The sequence below is a fragment of the Anopheles coustani genome, chromosome 2, assembly GCF_943734705.1.
Source record: "Anopheles coustani chromosome 2, idAnoCousDA_361_x.2, whole genome shotgun sequence".
Classification (NCBI taxonomy): Eukaryota; Metazoa; Arthropoda; class Insecta; order Diptera; family Culicidae; genus Anopheles; species Anopheles coustani.
Window position 1 is genome coordinate 75,544,386 of NC_071289.1, and position 18,831 is coordinate 75,563,216.

The window sequence follows — 18,831 nt, forward strand, 5'->3', positions numbered from 1 at the left end:
TACGTGTCAGAATATCGTCAAATGCTGGCAAAAAAGTTTTAGAGCGTACTAGGAACTGGGAGTTGGAAAGAAAAATAAAGACTTGGGAACTTTCAAGTCCTGAGAGGTTTTATGCCAAATAAGACCAAACAAATAATGAAACTAGTACTAGAATCCCCAAAGCAGAGTTGCCTGTAGTCTACATCGCAAATCATGGCTTTAGTATCAACTTCTTTCGCTTATGCTACCTAATGTACGACTGCTACAACTCCGTCGACCAACAGTAACTGCCCCCGATTCAATCGGATTCAGCTCAATGCAAGCAATTTAAGTGCAAATGCGAACTAGTGTCCCATAAAATATACGGCCTTACTGAGTAAATCTTCTGAGCATGCAGTCGAACACCCTAGCTACCCCGAAAGCAAAACCGACCACCGCCATGTAACTCCCGCTTTATTTATGCGTCCGTAAATAATAACATTCGGTGCACTCAGTCCGGTGGCGTTGGTTGAAACCGGCCGGGGACCTAATTGAATCCTTGGCGCTGACTCTAGCCACAATTGATGATTACGACCTCTCCGGTGTCTAGGCTAGCCGTAATCCTGAAGCTGTCCGGCTGATGGAGGTATAATTATTAATCGCACTCTACATTCTGCTGGTATTCCAATTCCTGCGTAAGAGGAAATTGCAATCAGCGGCAGCTCAGACCGTCGTAACCGGTTGCACTCCGATTGCGCCTCCGGTTTTTGCTGCGAGATTAATGTGTGCATGATTGTTCGGCTCATTCACCAGAAGCTGGAGCAATCGACCGGGTAAAAAGTAGGGCCGAGTCGCTGGAAACCAGGTGACGGTGACAAATGAAATCGTTTGCTAAAGGTTTTTGACTTCCGCGAGGATTGTGTCAGAATGCAGTCGAAAACATGGCCGGTTTTCTGGTGGAGTACTTGGTCAGATTGAGCTTTCAACTAGAAACTACTGCCTCCGGTCGACGATAAGATGTAGATTGTTGTTGAAAGACTCCATTTGTGACTCGATTGTGATTATTGAAGAGGAAAAAGTTAGTGCTTCCGTCGAGGTTTTAACTCGTGCACCAAGTGACCGATGAAAGGAACCCACTCGAAGCGGTCGTTCCTATGGGAAACGTTTTCCTGGTTCTTCAACTTCACCCTTTGTTCCGATTCACGAATGATCTCAATATTCGAAGATCTTCATCTTCTCCATCTCAAACTCCGTGCACGATGTTTTGACCGCCGTGTTCGCCCGTCTCTTTATGGTCGCTATCGCAGCTTGTCATCGAGTTACGCCGGGTTTTTCGGTGATCGATGAATTCAGCACACCATTGAGCACGAGGCAAATTATCGTTATGGTCTTGGACGAGGGTAGTCGGACCCCAGAGAGGGTGAAACATTTCGGTAACTTTCTGTGCGGTTGAGAAAAATCAAATCAAATGAAACCCCTCGTGACTGGCGGCAAGGAAACAGATCTAGCGCTAGCGAATGCGGTCGATTCGAGTGCGGACACATTATTTAGTGTGCAGTCTAAGGCGGACGTTTCGGTCACGATCGATCGGATTGTGGCGGAGGAGTGGCCACCTCCCGGTGGCACCCATGACCGTTCCGATTTACGGCTACAAAATGTAGCTTGCCAAAAAGCCGAACCTGAACAAAATCATCCTTTGTCCAACTTTGCTCCAGTAACCTGGGCATCAGCAACATATTCTTCAAATCGTTCCTCAACTTCGAGGAGATTCAATCCGAAAGACGGCTGTTGCGGTTTAACGAGAGCAAGAGGAAGGAGGGGAGGGGGGGGGGGGGTGAAGTTAGTCCGTTTCGGTTCCGTATCGATCCGGACGATCGATAAGCCAAATTTGGCTTGTCAATATTGTTGGTGCTTGTGTTATGATTTTTTGAGCATTCGAAATATGTTACGCTCCGGTTCGGGTTCTTTCACTTTTGAGACACTGTTCCTCGTTGAGGGGGCCTCCCAACGTTCGGGCGTTCGAGGGGCGATGCTTATCGCCTTTCGCAGTGACGGCTGTTGTATGGTTTTCTGTTCAGGTTCTCCACACCTTCAGGTTTTGCGCGGGGCAATGTTCCGGGTCGTCGTGGGACCTCCCGTTTGAGGTTGTAATTTAATTTTGTCCATTTTTGAAGTGATGTCGATAGAAAGCTGATGCTGAATTTTATTTGTTGCACTTCGATCACGATCGCTTCGTTGAACGTTTTGGCCCTTTTCATGTTCGAAACTTTCATACAATACGCACCGTTTTTCATGATAGCGAAAACAAACCCAATTTGGTGCGATAATCCTACCATTCCCTACAGCATACAAATAACAACTCGCGAAAGATGCGAAAGATTATCGCAAAAACAGTGTCCGGAAAAGCCACTTGATCGTTATTTTTTTCTCTTTTTTTAAATGGCACACCGACATTCCTTAAAATCTTGAAATACCATCATAAAAAATCCAACCTGTCTCCTGACGAACCCTGGCACAACACATGGCCATACGTTTGTGCTGGGAATTCGCCTCATTTAGCAACAAGTTGTAAGGTTAGCAATGTTCTGGTCGTCTCATCAACTGCCAAGCGTCTTGTTTCTTCACTTGTGGGTTTCTTTTTTGTCTCGCACGACAGATGATTTTCAATGTCAACAGACAATATTCCACTTCCTGTGCGTATACAAAACAAAAACAGAAATCGTTGATGCTGGTAAGCAAAAAGAATCTACCAACATATGTGCACTTTTGAAATTACAGATGGAAACAGTAAACGCTTTATCGTGGAATGTTGCTAATTTTCAGTTACTTTTTTTGTTCCGTTTTTCAAGTCTGTTATGTAATTGTATTCTTTTCATTTTTCAAGCAAGAATGAAAACATTTCGGTCCATCCAGTGAAGCATAACGTGATTGACCCATGTTCCCATCGGTCAACTGGCGCTCGGTCCTGTATGGTAATCGGGTTCGATTGCGAATGGCCAGGACAGGCAGTAAATTTTTCCATCGCGCAATTACTGTCTCCGGTAAATCGAGAACTTATCGGTCGATCGATAAGATTCAGATGGTGTCGTTTACCACAGAAACGTCGTCCACTTGATGGCCATTTCCTTTCGAGCGGTCACATTTTCCCTCCACGGGGTCTCGCCCGCTAACGGCCGAGCAGCATGACAAGGAATAATGCAACGCTCATAAATTAACACCTTCGGTTTCTCGACGTGCTGCACGTTGGTGAGCGAAGAAAAGTGGTAGCAAAAACAATCTCCCAAGCGCAGCTGAAGCTGTCACGAACGGTGCATCGCGAAGGTGGTTTTTAATTAAAGCAAACCTCTGAGACAATAAAATATTTTAACAAACTACCACCGGTCTTGGCCTGGACATGGTGGTGGACCGCAAGGTGGAGGCCAAGAGCGATGGGACCGATTTTAAATCGGTTGCATGCAAATTGAGCTACCAATCTCCGCTTCCTTCGTGCGCTCGGGAAAGTCGGAGTTCTGTACCGAACGTTACATTTGTGGGTCCTTTTTCTTCGCCCGATCGCCTCCTGATGATCGTTAATACGTGTACGTGTATATTATTGCAAGTGTGGATCCTCATCGCGGTGAAGGTTAAATAAATTCGTTGACGTTCGTTGCCGCGAGATAGCGTGGTCGTTTTGCAGTTTCCTGCAAATAATTAACCTACAGGCAAAAAAGAGTTTTCGCGAACATGTCGCCGATCGTAAACTGGTAGTAGTAGACGGTAATTAGAATTTATCGTATCACGTTCGGTGGTGAAAGGTGCAGGCATTTATTTTTCCATTCCAATGCGCACCATTTTGACCGGTACGAATTTGTTGTTTTACGGAACCGGATTCGCAAGGATCGTCAGCAGAAAGGATCCCGTTTCGATATCGTGTGATGGTATCGTTATCGTTTTGGCCGTGTCGCTTTTTCCTTGTGGCAAACCCCTTGTTTGTTTCCCTTGTGTTATGTATTTTATTCGGTGATACTTACTTTTTGGCACTGTCCAGGAAAAACTCGAACTCCTTGCCCATTTTGCAGCAGAGCGCCTTCCGAAAGTGTCCCTGGGAGCAGTTGGTGTTGACCATGTGGTTGTCTGGAAGGAAAGATTGGACAAAAATTAAAGCGTAACGAACATTTTGGAAATATTTGCCCTGAAATGAGGCGCGAAGCAGTTTTCTAACTGGTTCCGGTAGCCTTCGGTAGTGGACGAAAGCGATTGGTTTTAAATTAAAGTTTCGGTTTTCTCACGACGACACGAGACGGTTCGTCGATCGTGCGGCAGCTTCTGTCCAGCTATTAGCACCAAATGGAATTAGTGTGCTTCTCGGTCGGGGTGAACATTCAACCGTCGAATTTAATTAAAATTTTCGTAAAAATTTGTTCAGTTTCAGCAAAAACGAGGACACCTTTCCCGATGAACCGGTGGAAAATAATTAAGAAACGGGAGGAAAAATGGCTATCATCAGAAATGAAAATGGCTTGATCGACTTTGCCCGGGAAGGAAGCCCAAAATCTACCGCGCTTACTCTGCGCCAACCTATAAATATTTTTGTTCCTCCTTGTCTCGAAATATCGCATAATGGATATGATATGAAGCTACCTTGTAATCCTTATCTTATCGAATTTTGATTTTAATTTTTCCCCTCCTCCGGTCCGTCCGGTTCGGGCCAGCGTCGAGCGCAAGCGAGCACACTCAATCTGCATAAAGTGGACCGGTTTTTTTTCTCTCTCCTGAAGTGGAGTCCCAAACCGGCGATGATCGTAGTCATAAACTAATAGTGACATTAATGGCAGCAGAAGATGTCTACGCGCGAGAGTTTGAAATTCAAATCGTGTCCTCTTCGGTCCTCGGAGTTTGTCCTTATCACCACCCACCCGGTCGATGGGTTTCTAATCTGATGCTCAGCCGAAATCTTCCAACTGAAAAAAAAGACACATTCCTATACTTGCAAAAACAACAACAACAACAACAACAACAACAATGGCATGAGGTTCGTTGCTTAGAGTATGTTATGAAGGGGACTCATCTCTTGTTTTCCTGTTTTAGATTATTCGCTGTCTACGCAGAACAACGCGATCGAGCGTCGGAACGGCGCATCGACAGAGGTGTACATGTGTGGTTTTGTGTTTTCTGGGTTTTGTTTCTTGATGTCGTATTTTGAACACCTTCAGCGACAAAAAGTGCAGCATGATCCTCAAACGCGATGCCGACGGAAAAAAAAGAAACATGATCATGCCACGCCGCGAGATGTCCTATGGAGGAGGAGATAGAATTCGAAAACAGGTCGAACCGACTACGAAATTGCTATAAAAATCTGTAACATCTTTTTGTCGAGATCGCATTTAAATATTTCGCTAATTTATCTTGATAAGCATCTTGATATGCTTTAGCAAATGGAAGCGATAGAGAAAGTCAAACATTTGAGCCTGTTTTTACGAGCCCACCATTTACACAGCCGGCGATCAACCTGGCAACGCCAACTCTAATTAGGTTTCATTTTGGATCGGATCAGTCGTTTCTTATGTGCCATTTTGAGCCTATTAATTGTAACTGCCGATTTCGGCGGCGTACGGTGTATAAATTCGTTTTGTAAGATTTTTTTGGCTTAGGGAACTAAACTGGAACGGCCTCGGCGTTCCTTAAGGCCCCCAGAAAAGCGTGTCTATGAATGTCATTCGATTGGCTTTATTTAATAAAAAAATAGCCTACAAAGCTGAGACATCTCGATCCGGCAAAGGTATGCTGTATCCTCTCGCTTCTCGCTCGAATTGGGAACAATTTATTGACAAGCGTGTTTCTGGCGTGTTCGATCGGAACATCGCTTTTGAACCATCCTCTGTGTTAAACGTCTAGTGTCGTCTTCAAACTCATCACTTTGGAACTGCTTCCCGAACCCCGAGCGCGGCACATCCATCGGTCTGCAGTGTCCAGAAGTAATGTGTTGATTTGAAAATCACACCCTGGGAAGGGGCTTGGCTGGCAGTTTGGCTTAGTCGTTGGCCGGCAGAGAGGGCGGATGGGCAGGAGGACGAAACGAATCGATCGTTGAGATCGATCCCAAGCTCGTGACGATCGTAAACATAAAAATCTCACCGAGCCCATACTCGCTTTAATTAATGGCACATTTTAAGTTTCGATATTAACATGAACCGAGTGGAGAGAAATACAATGAAATAAAAGTATAAAATCAGGTGGGTGCGATGGGTTTTTTGGAGTTTGGAGCCCCGTTTCGGTTTGGCTGAAGACATAAATTTCCGGCGGCGTTCGATCGAGCAGCTGCGGAGCAACTCGTTCCCTGTCAAGGCCGTCTTGGGAATGTTAGGAGTTTTCGATGACATTCTACTGTCGGTTGGTGACTCCCTTCCAAGGTGTCAAAATATGCCGTTCGTTGGACAATATTTCCATCTGTCAGGCATCGAATCATAACTTAACTTAATTAACAGATGAAGTCTTTTGATGATATTTTTTATTTTCTTCTATCAGCTCTGTCGGGCGTTTCGTCACTGTTTCATTTAGGCCTATCGATGATTGGAGATGTGTTTATTTGGGAAAATCTGTACAACATTCATATGATTTCTCCTGCACATTCCCTTTACAGAAGCAATTTACAAATTAAACTAATTGATGACATGATCAATGTTCGCTTATAAATGAAAACGATATGCCCACAGTTAATTAGCAAAAGTTGTAACTAAATCATGACCTGCAAAACGTGACAACCACATTAGAGAAGTAACGGTTTTATCATTAATAAAATGTGCAAGAATGGGTTATCCTTTGATTGGAAAGCAGATACTGGACATACGTTGTTGAAGATTAACACGACTGTTGACTAACTTTCGTTCGTGTCTTCAATCAAAACTAATGGTTTTAGACACGTTAGAGTTACGAACTCTTGGCCTAAGCTGCTTCTGGGACTAATCCAATAGGAATACTTCGATTTCCTCTGCTTTTGAATGGAGTCACCGTTGGGTCGTAGAAACCGTCAACACCTCGCGAGCAAAAGTTATTAAGGTGTCATAAATTGGACCCATTAGCTTCGAGAATCGCTCATAATTATGTTTTAAATTTTTATGTCTCGACCAGAAAGACATCGTCACAGCGTTGAGAGGGCTTTAACGCTGAACGTTGACGTTTGCCGTGGGTTGCGGATGGATTGATCGCTTTTCGCCAGTAAATGTCAACCAGCGTTGGAGTCGGACCGATTAGCATAAATGGTCATCATAAAATAGTTATCTCTTCTTTTACGCATCTTCCGTCGCAACCCGATCCGCTCGTGTCACGATCGATTAATTTTTGGAAAGGCAAATAAAAAAAGGTGGAGTGAATCGTCCGAGCCGTCTGCAAAGCTTCTAAAGGCTGCAGGACGACAAACGGATACCCGGGTCTGGGTCCAGGACTCATCGGAACCCCTTTATTTCCTTGCATAATGATACAAGACTTCAAACTCCCAGCGAACTCCTCCCAGTCAGTGTCGTCCCGGGTTTTTCTATCTCCCGAACCATTCGTCTCCTAGAAAGGGGGCCGATAAATTCCGAAACGGTGTCATCGTCATGGCCACCACTTCGGCGGGACTGATCGAAACCAGTCTCTCACCCTCGAGCCCTACTCGTCAACCCACCCAATCACTCGGCCCGATGGCCAAGCGGTCGGCGCTTCGGCTTTGGCAAAAACCTTCCCGACGAGTTTGAGGCTCATCTTCTGTCGTGTTTATCTAAACTCGATGGATTTGGTTTTTGTTTTGCGCGTTTAATGACCGGCGGCCGCGAGCTTTTCCTGTCCTGAGCATTTACATAAAAACCATCACATACCATGGGCAGGAATGTTCCGTGGTTGGGTTTTGCGATAAGAAAGGGGGATTTTCGGTGTATTCGCCGAGCGGTCGCTTCTAACATCTGACTAAGCCTGTAGGTGGCCGGACGTCTTACCTCGATTCCGTTAAGTATCGTTTCGTTTCAGCGTTACGTCGCGGTTGATGAGCCGATTCCTTCGGTCGTATATTGGCACCGTGATAACGTGAGAATGTCGGTCGAGACTATGGGAAATGACCAACATTCGCTCAGATGAGTCAGTCTGCTTTATTCCGGTTTGCAAATGGCAAAATGTAAAAACGGGAGAAATTTTACCAAAGCACTTGATTACAGGAGTAGCAAATTTTTTCTACATTTTACAAGTTTGGCGCATGATTTAAAAACAAAAAATGGTGGAGATTGCAATCGTAAAGATTTATGGAGCCCGTGCTTCGCTCATTACACTTTTACGATTGTGCAAATAATAAATTTTCATGCGGCTTATCCTGTGGCAGTTCTCCGAGTTTCCTTTATTCGACGCGTATGCGTCTGCTTCCTGATACATTTTTACGATCATCTTTCGTACAACAGTAGCTAAAGCTACCGCGAGGTTAGTCCAAAAAACCCACTCGCTCACCAACGTTCTGCTCTGATTACAGCAGGTTGATTTAGACGCGACTTCTCGTGCATTCCTTCGGGGTTGAATGTTGATTGAATTTTACGACCTGTCGGAGAAGGGCTGCTCACTTCCACGCTCCAAATGGCGGCAAATATCGCCGAGGCCTAACGAACGGCGCAGCTCGGCTCGCGCTATTGTTTCACTCAAAGCTCCACAGTTTCTCCGAGTTTCCCCTTGCAGTTCGCAGAGCAAATTCCCGCCCTCGACGATTTTTTTTCCTTCTCCAAACGGCACTGTGTTTGATTTACGACCGGTAACAACTTCTCATTCCGATTGCCAAGGGTAAAAATCATAATCAATTTAGTGCTCTCATTAAAACCAGAAGAAAAGAAAAAAAAACGCACCCGTTCCTATGGGTGTTATATTTTTGTCTTTTTGGAAATCCCAACTAAATAAAGCTTCCCTCCAATTGCACCAATTCCAGACGACACGAAGATGAGCGGAAAAGCCGACGACGAGAAAGTCCCAGGGACAAAGCGCGAGAGACATCCCAATGCAACCATCGGCGGGTTGTTCTTGGGGCTTCTCCGTTTCTGTCCGCTCGCGTTTGGTAGCAGGAAATTATTCCGAACATTTTGATTAGCCTTTTCTCTGCCGTTTTCCGGTTTTCGTACAATTTGAACCGGTGAAGACGACGTCGTTGAAATGAACCAAGCCTCATCTGGTTGTGCGAGTGTTTGGGGGAAGGTTTTTTTTTACTGTCGAAGTATTTCCAAGGCACATCCCAAGCAGCTCTGGACGTTTCGAGCGCGAAGTTTCGTTAGGACAAGCGAAAAATACAAGTTTGATTTGAAGCAAGTAATAAAAGCATCCTTTCGTGCAGGAAATCGAGCGATGGTTGGACTTTTGAAGCGACCCATGAAAAGCATGAGGTCGCTAACAATAATTTTCGTCGATACCGCGTCGACGCATGATGGTAATAATTTACAACGAAGGTAGACAACTAATAAAGGGTTCGATGTATGCCCGTCTGAGCTTGCAAGTACTGATTAGAGACACCATACATGGTTTTATCGATTGTTGGATGGTAGTTATTTTCACAGCTCGTAAGATTCGAACAAATTGTCAAACGAAATGGAAACAAACGCATTTCAAACCATTACAATGCAGTGGCTTGACTTTTTAAAATCAAAACCACAAGACAAACATTTAAGAGAAGAGAACCTCATTGAGAACGCTTTACTTGGGAAATTGTCGATTTATTTCCATCTGGAGATTGCAAAATAAACGACGAAAATATTCCCATCCTTTTGGGAGTCATCCATTGATTAGACCCCAAACAGTCGGATTGGGGGAAATAATTCATAAAATGAAACAGACCGAGTAAAGAGAGATAGAGAGACTTGGAAAAAAGAACACCTAACAACACAAACCAAAAACTCCAGACAAAACGCAGTGATCGCCTTCCCTAAATCCGCCTCGTCCGCGAGAATGTCTCTTCATTAGTGAAATCCAAGAATATTTCCTTCCGAAACATCCAACTCATCCGCCTCAGCTTTTCGTAGCTGTTTTCGTGGGGCTACGAACTTGCGCGGCCGTTATAAAATTGTCTAAATTGTTGTTGACAGCAAACCCCCAACGGGGGAGAAGAAGGAGTGGTCACTCGCGGGAGTGAGTCAGGCAGCCGCGAAGAAACACGAGAAGTCCCAACAACAGCAACAGCAGCAACTCAAGAAAAAAGGAGAAATGAAAAACGGATCGAACAAAAAAAAAGTGAAACGTGCCCAAACGGAAGGTCGATCATCAATCATGATGGTTGCGCGCGAATGATGGGCGCGCTGCTCAACCGGAGCCGGACGGAGGTCTCTCTCTCTATGAATTTGGCCTATGGGAAACATTTGACGAACGTAATCAAATCATACTTCAGAAGGTGAGGGGCTGTTTTCGGGCGATTCGGTTGTTGTTAGTTTTTCGGCTGAAGATATTTTGATGAGGCAAGAGGTTGTTGCCGCTGGAAAAGGGCAGCCTTTTCGGGGAGGCTAAGCTTTTATTACAGTGAAGTGCCCCAGTAAGCTTGCGTTGTTGAGTTAGACAAACGTAGGGTCTGTCGAAAAGTGCGCAACTTTTTAGGATACACTGTGGAGATTCACTTTTTTCCTCCAACTCCTTTTTGCTGGTGCATCTTCTTTCACTTTCAAGGAAGCAATGCAGAAAGCACTCAGCCGAAATTTCGGTTGTTTTTCGGAAAGATTTGTGACCGCAGGTGAAAAAGGATTTGGCAAGAGAAAAATTCGTCCAACCACTAGGGAGGGTCCTGAGAATTTTGCGCCGGTACGAAAAATGTGTGTCCGCGCGCGGAATTTCACATCATTAGGAGGTATTTCGATCAGAATGTCACTAACAAGCTGACATTTATTTATGCGTTTGCGTTTCTTCTACGGAAGGCGTTTTCTGAGGAGCAGTTTTTGTGTTTGGATTGTGTTTTTTGTCGAACGGGATTTTTGGGTTGGTTCTTGGGGGAAATCGAAGATTTAAGAAAGTGATGCTCGATTTATCGCCGATGTTGTTTTATTACGCTGGCCTTAAAGTTCTACCTGAGATATAGGAGAGAGACAAATCTAAACCACATCCTTACGAGCGCAGGTTCGAAAATCGTGAAATGTGATGCTTTCGAGCGTTTGATGGATCCATTTTGAATGAGGCCTTTGACCTCGGACTGCAAACCTTGGAACATACTCCTTACAGTTCACGAGACAGTGGGGAACTAAAAAATACACTCCGTTTTTACGATCCGTCGGTGGAAAAGACATAACTGGTCAACTGCCGTCAGCCATTTGTTCTTAAGTTTTTCAATCCGATCGCATCATTCAATTTAATGAGTTCGAGAGAAAATCAAATTATCGAAACCTAGGCAAACGTCGGCCTAGGGTGACCATTAATCAGCCATTTTCTGTTTCGAGGGACACCGAAGTCGGCGACCGGGAAAGGGTGGCCGTATTCCTCGGTGGCCGATGTGTCGCGTCATGTCGCGATCGGCTCGCACACAATCGGGTGTCTATAAAGTGGACCCACGGTAGATGGATGGCATAAAACTAAGGAAAAAGCTAGTTCTCAATCACGTCTCGCGATGGGGAAGAGGTTAGGAAAAACGTCGTTTAATTTTTGTCCGAATCGATTTCGGTGGGTCGCCCGAGTCTAGACGCATGCAATGTTTTACTGCTTGGTGGAAGCAACAAAAACAAACGCTTATCGTTGATGGTGAAGGCGGAAGGATCGAGGATTCTTTTTAAAGAACGCGTCTGGGTGTGTAAGGTAGAGGAATAAAAACGGCTTGGAAGTGACGCAAATGGCCACAAATAAAGCTGTTTTTATTCGATTTTAATAAACGACTTCATGCCTTTTTCTATGCTTAAAATTATTTGAGGGCTTTGACAACTTTAAAAGATCATTTTTCAAATGCTTGGTGTTGTGGTTTACCAAACCAAATATATATTAAACATTCAAAACATTATAAACGTCACCGAAGCCTTTTGATTTCGTGAAATACAAACGATATAATGAACTAAGTCAATGTTTGAACTATGTTTCGAAAAGCATCATCGACTCTTGCAGGAACTCCAAGCCCTCGAAGACGTAGGTCCCATTGATCGGTCGGATGATATGAATAACAAAAGGTCCGTCATAAAAAAAGGAAATTTAGATTTTATGACTATTGGATAGAGGGACGCAGAGTCGTAAAGCTCCCGTGTAGGTTTTCCTAGTTGGAGTTCGTCATTGAGGTCATTAACTTTAGGGAATAGGTTAAGTTAATTTCATCGAATTCGTTCCAAGCGAGGCCCGATTGGATGGAAACCGTTTCCAGAAGAGGCTAAGTGTGTTCGTGGATTTCGTAGAAAATTTTATCCGTTAGTACAATGATCGTATTTTGTAGTTGTACGCTTTTTTGTTTCAAGTTTTATTTTCTCGTTCATCAATACCGGATTGTGACGAGGAGCGTTATGGAAATCTAATGTAAAATAATGTACTTACTTGTCAACTTCTGGTAGTGCGGATCGTCGGTGTCGGTGAAAAACCACGTCTGTGAGGAAAAAAAGGAAAAACCAGTTAATAAAAACGATCAATTAACTACTGCTCGCTTGTCGCTGAACATGAAAGATAATTAATGTTTTCCCCCACCTTTACAGTTCATTGTGCAGTTGTTTTTGCGGAAGAAAAACAGGGACAAACCGGAGGAAAAGCTAAACAGGCTATCTATCTAACGAACAAAGCTGTTCGACAAGGGTGAAGAAAATGAAAGAGAGGAAAACATTTATTACTATTGGAGCTCGTACTCCGCCATTATATTGCGCCCCAGTGAATCAGAATTCATGATCGATTCATGATCGATTACGTCCGCCAAACTCGATGGCGATCGATCGCGGGGAGACACAACGAAGTGGAAAAAGTTAATCAGCTTAATTATTCTAATTAAAATATCGAACCGTTGGTCATTTCTTCGAGTGGCAGCCAACTTTTCAAAACGGGACGGTATGTTTCTCTTCTCCCCTGGGGGCATTTTTCTATTTCCCGACGCGGGTGGGGCAAAAAGGGTGGGAAAATGAACTTGCCCCGAGCAGCGCAGTAGAGTGTGTTTTTTCGCTGAGCTTCGGTTTGCGCTTTTGCGCCGTTTTCGATCGCGATCTTGACCATCGAGCTTCCACTGTCCCAGTGCTGAAGCGCGGAGTTGGAGTTTTCCATCGTCTTGGACTGCGCCCGTGGGGATAGTTGATCGTTGATTTACTCTAACGAGCGAACGGCTTTGTGTGACGTTTGATGGAGGAATTGTATCATCATCATCATCATCATCATCATCGTCATCCTTCTTCTTCTTCTCAACGCTGTCGTCGAATCGTTTATGGAAGGTAAACATTCAGAATGGATGCGCCGCGTGGATGGCGGATCACGCGAAAGAAGCGCCCAGACTAAACGATCGATCGGTTGATCGACATACGGGCGACGAAAAAAAAAACAACCGATCGCTTTCCCGATCGCGATCCCTCAACGTTCGTCGCTGATTCGCGATTCAAGTCACCGATCGAATGTCGCCCGATTTTGATCTCGCTTCAGCGTCGCTTCCCTGGTGGTGGTTCTCAACCAAAGGTGGTGATGGTGGTGGTGGTGGTTAAAAACTGGTCACTTCCAAATAAGTGCACGAAAATAAAAACTCCCTTCCCGGTCCAGACGCGAATTCAAACCACCTTGGTCGTAGGCCCGGTTTTTCTTGTCAACCACACGCCACGATGGGAAAACGCATCAACGTTGGGAAGGGAGAATGTTTGCCGCACCGAAAAAACCGGAAATCAATCGGTTTGGAACACTTTCCGTCAGCGCGCAGCAGGGTCGGTATCCAAAGTCAGTGTATAAATGTATGAGGGTGCCCTTTTTTGCTTATCGAATTTTAATCATCTCATCACCGGCACTTACCAAAACATACACACACACAGACGTGTGTGCGCGTTGGGGAAAAGCGTCCCGCCAACCTGGCCGGGCCGGCAAATGAGCCAAGCAATTGCATTTTGATTGCATTCCGGTAGTGGCAGGGTTTTGAATGCGCGGCCCGATGCCTTTTTCCGCCAGATTGATCGCACGGTCGACCGTTTGACAACGCAATCAGCATACAGACAATTAAGAAATGAATGTGACGCAATTAAGGGACGGCGGTATGCCCAATATAGGAAGGCCATGTTTGGCTTTGATTGAATGATGCTGATGGACGAAACATTGGGGGGACAAAATTCAGTTTCTCCTTTCTTTTTCTTAAGGAATTGCCGTGAAACCTGTTAGAAAAACGCAACGCTACATGGAATCAACATCATAAAACGCTTAAAAACGATAAAAACAAAATGAAAATTTTTTAGGTTTCCCATTTAAGGATATAAATGGAGGAAGAAAACCAATAACCTTCAATATGGACTTAAACCATGTTGAAAAATCTTGTTTTGAAGCAATGGTTTGTGCCCAAAAGGTTAAGAAACTAAATTAAAACCAGCTTTTAGTGCTCGTTGCAATACGATCTCAATGGATTTATTTATGCACCACCTCAAAACACCCACACCGATTGGATGGAAAAGCAAATTTCGACTTTCCTTTGCCTCCAATAGGCAACGAAGATGGAGCGGGATTTCCGATTATAAAACCCGCACACTTTATCCACCCACCGGTCGGCTCAATCCAATTAACTCCGTTTGAATGGGCTATTACAACTGGTTCAATTTATTATCGATGTCAACGGCCCAAGTGGTTGTTTTGTTTGCGTGTACGCTTAGTTTGTGCCTTATTGCTCCAGGCGAAGTATTTGGGGTGATCCGGCGAGGTGATCATCGAACGATTAATTACTTTCCAGCTTGCCTAACGAAGCCAAAGTGGCGTTGGAAGTGTACACTTTGTAGTCCCGTATCGGTTTCACGTTTTTAAACTTCCAACTTCCTCTTGTCGAAGGAGGCTCGTAATATAAAAGGATAACAATAAATTGCCCATTAATTGCACCACAACGGGATGCAGCAGGGCTTGGGGTTGGGCTGGGTTGGATCACCGGTTCGAAATCGCGTCGATCGCGCCCGCTATCAGTTGATTAACATCTAATTAGGCCAGACGCGAACAAATGATGGTTGGTTTCACCCCCTTGGAGGAGGTGAAAAAGGTTTTCGGCTCGCAACGGCGTGGAGTTTGTCCGCGTGATTAATCACTCTTTTATGTTTTGGCGAGGCCCCCCGAACACCTACGGTTTCGATTGCGTATGGTTCGGCCTTCGGTGTGTGAAAGTGTTGAAGATCTCCGATCTCAATTTCCGCACGGGAAAAAAGGCAGCTAACGTGTGTCCATGCCAATGGGGTACGCTTAAGGGCGGGAAGGATCGTGCATGATAACGCTCGTGGTCGGAGTGTGGAAAGCCAGCGGCAAATGGAACATCAAATGTGATCGCTCGCGAGCCCTACCGAGCCGAAGCCTGCTGGAAGGGATCCCGCTGGAAGGCTATTCAAATATCAATTTAATTTACTGACTCATTGTTCATTGATGCATAAATCAGTTTTCACGATCGTCGTTTTCTTTTCACTTCTCGTTCGTTCGCTCTCTCTTTTTTCAGGATGCTCTTTTCCTCCGCTGGCGATCTTATGTCTTGTAAGGTACGTGAACAAATAAATTCGCGTCTGTCGTTACGGTTGGCCGAGTTGTTTTGTGGTTACAGCAATAAATTGGTTTTGTTCGAGAGAGAGCTTTTTATTTCTCGAGCCTTTGAATTACTACAAGAATTCTGATAAGTAGCTCAGATTTGAGTAATGAATCTGTTACTTAAATTTACAAATAAGATAATTCAAGCTTCATCATAAAAATGACCAGAAGCTTAATTGAAGTACCTTTCCCGAACCAATTCTGATATTTGCAACATTTGAAAAGCACGTCCCATCTCATCGCTCTTGGGTGGATCGTACAACAAACCACCCATCTGTCGCTGTTCAGCACACATTTCCTTACCGAAACCCCACAATACTTGACCACATTTCGGTGGCTTCTTGGGACGAAAAAGGATCATCAATCCCGCCGAACCTCGCCCGCTCCTAACCTTCATTACGTACCGAACGAAATGGAAAGTCGAACGGGCAGAGATTCGCGATTCAGCGCGATAAAACGGGCGACGTTCCGGTCGGAAACATATTGTAACGGCTACGACAAAAACCAAATACACTGCCAAATGCGTTCCCGTGTTGCGGCCGAATCCAAATCCGGCGATCGAGTCGTCCCCCGGGAAGAATCTCGATCTCGATAGAGTTCGACCGCGGACACCTTTGCTCACCAACTTTTCAATGGAGCACCAGCCACCGATTCGAACCGATACGTTCGCTTGGCCGGAGGTTGCCTTACGGTGACTTCAAAAATTAAGATTTATTTGCTCATTGAAATTTCACATTATTTGTATATAACTCATGTTTCGCGGTTGTTCTACACGCTTCGTGCCGCCGAGCTTTGGGGGTGTCTGTGCCACCTTCAACCCATTCAAACCTGGAAAACGGTCGGTTTCCGTACGCTTACCTCAGTGTAAGCTTCCCTTTCCCTACTGCACGACCGCTGATTGGGCTGATTTTCGGTTTGCATTTCCTCCTTCCTCCCATTGGCAGCCTCCGCAGAAGCTGAAGTTTAACTCAAACTCTCGTTACCTTTTGTAGCAGAGCGTTTAGTTGCCAGCAAAAGCCGTCGTCTTGGTGCAGCAGAATCAAGTGCAACTTCGTCACGACTTTGCTCGGAAGCGGGCGGCCGTCGATGGCGATGAAGATGCGCCAATAGGGTCGGCCGACGGGGTGTAAGAAAGCTTATTACGAGTTGTAAACGGGTGGCAAAACAAATGTACCGATGTACCGAGCGACAAGTGACGATGGTGGGACGATGCAATTGTTTGAAACGGTCGCTACGATGAGGGAAACTTGTTGGTGGCTTTTACATTTGAATAATATTAAATCTAGTGGTGAATGAGAATGTGAAACAGTTCAAACAAAAACCATACCATGCCAAACTGGTGTTTATGTTTGTAGAAAAGAGATTTGGATAATTGAATCGACAATTAAATACATTATAAGTTGTGAATGACAGATACAAGATGTGAAAGTTTCAAATATGTAGTTAAGACAAAATAAAAACCCTACCAAATTCACCTCGACAAACAAAAAACGCGATGCAATCTTCTAGCTAATTTTTAAAATTGAAATAAATTATATGTGAAATACAAATGAATTTAACAAAACAACAGTTAACGATTACAATTTAATTGAGATTGTTCCAATTTTCATTTAAAGAAAAAACTCTTTTAATGTGTGTGAATTTTGAGTCAAAATCAGCAAAAGGGTGTCCATCGAAAAGCGCTGAGTTGAACAAATGAATCAAAACAGGTAACGTTTTTCAAATTTATTGAGATGGTTTCAATTTTAAATTTTCAAGTAAAACTCTTATAATGCAGTTTCGGTCAATCTCGATGTCATTGAATCGTAAGCAAAAATCAGCAAATGGGTGGCCATCAAAAGGCGTAGAATTTCGCTGATGCTTCCCGTTCGCGCGTGGTGCATGTTTTGAAACCACCGGCTTTACTTTTTCTTGCCAACTGCCGGTTTTAGCGCTCCGTTCGTTGTTGAATGACTTTTGCGGGTCCATTCTTAAGAAAAAAATGAGCAAGAATATAAACAAAATGGTTCAAATTTCAGCTGCCCTCCGTGACATTTCGCTCTCCTCGCGGGTGTTAAACAAACAAACTTTCAAAACTGCCCCGAGAGTATGTCACTTTCACACGGGCAGTTGGTTTTTTTTCACTCGTTGTTATTATGAAAGCCGGATCGGGTTCAACCGAACCAAATAGAGTCTTGTTAAATAATTGCTTCGTCAACGGCGAGCTGAAGTGCTGATTCCTCGAGGGAGTTCAACAAACGAAGTGTGTGAGCACGTTCTCGAGGAGTTCTTCGGAAAACCCGTCCAAGAATTCATTGCAATTGAAGCGAAGGTGACTCGTCGGGAAATCGACGAACTTTGACAGCCGCACATCCATAGATGGGCCACTCGACACTTAAGCGGCGGCGCCTCAAACGGATTCCCTATTTCAGAGCTATCGATCGGTTTCGTCGTGGGATCCCGCGATCTCAAGCATGGAAAGCAAAACCCGAAAAGAACAGGAAGCAGACGCGTAGAGGCATAATCCAAGCACATGTGTGTCGGAGAACGCTGCTGTCAGACGGGCATCTTGTGCAACGATGTCTATAAATAGAAGACCGCCACGCGGGCAAGGCATAGACTAAGCGGGTGAAAAGCAGATGATCTTTCATCGGCATATGGTATCGTTCCACGGGGGTCGAAGGAATGTCTGTGTTTTCCCTTTCGGTCGCCGCGTACCACACGCGAAGGGAAGCAATGTATCCGACTTGTTTCCGATCTCTGATGACTTAATCCTTTATTCGGTTCCCTTTTCGGTTGATCTGGTGACAAATTTACGCTTCTTTGGTGGGGTGAATAATGCGAGAAAATGTTTAATGATTTTCTCAACCAGAAACACTGTGAAGAAATGGCCTTTACTTCCTAGAGATATGCCGATCGACCCTAGTGCGATTTGAAGTGGGTCTAACCCTATTGTGCTACATGTGTTTCGGAAATCTTTTATTCTTCCCTCCATAGTTTTCCCACACGACACACACCCTAAACACACACTCAACAAGTGGCTCTAGCTGTGTTACATAGGAAAACAAGCTGTTAATCCACCGGAACTTCACTGGAGCGCAGGGAGAAAAAGAACACGCTTATGACGAAAGCAATGACGATTCGGTGCATAAATCATGCCACTCATATGCTGATGCCATTGACTTTTCCGCTTTGTGCGTTGCGCGGGTTTCCCTCTCGATGGGAAAACTACCAGCTCTGGGTTGTGGCACTGTT

At 44.6% G+C, this 18,831-nt stretch overlaps 1 protein-coding gene across 1 annotated transcript in view; it reads right to left on the reverse strand.

Moving 5' to 3' along the window:
• Positions 1–18,831, reverse strand: part of LOC131263910 (fringe glycosyltransferase) — a 124,555-nt gene that overhangs the window by 70,741 nt on the left and 34,983 nt on the right. Inside the window, exons 3-4 of the mRNA XM_058266189.1 lie at positions 12,418–12,466; positions 3,969–4,071 (exon numbers count right to left, since the gene is read on the reverse strand). Coding sequence (XP_058122172.1) covers positions 3,969–4,071; positions 12,418–12,466 — 152 coding nt within the window. The remainder of the gene's footprint in view (positions 1–3,968; positions 4,072–12,417; positions 12,467–18,831) is intronic.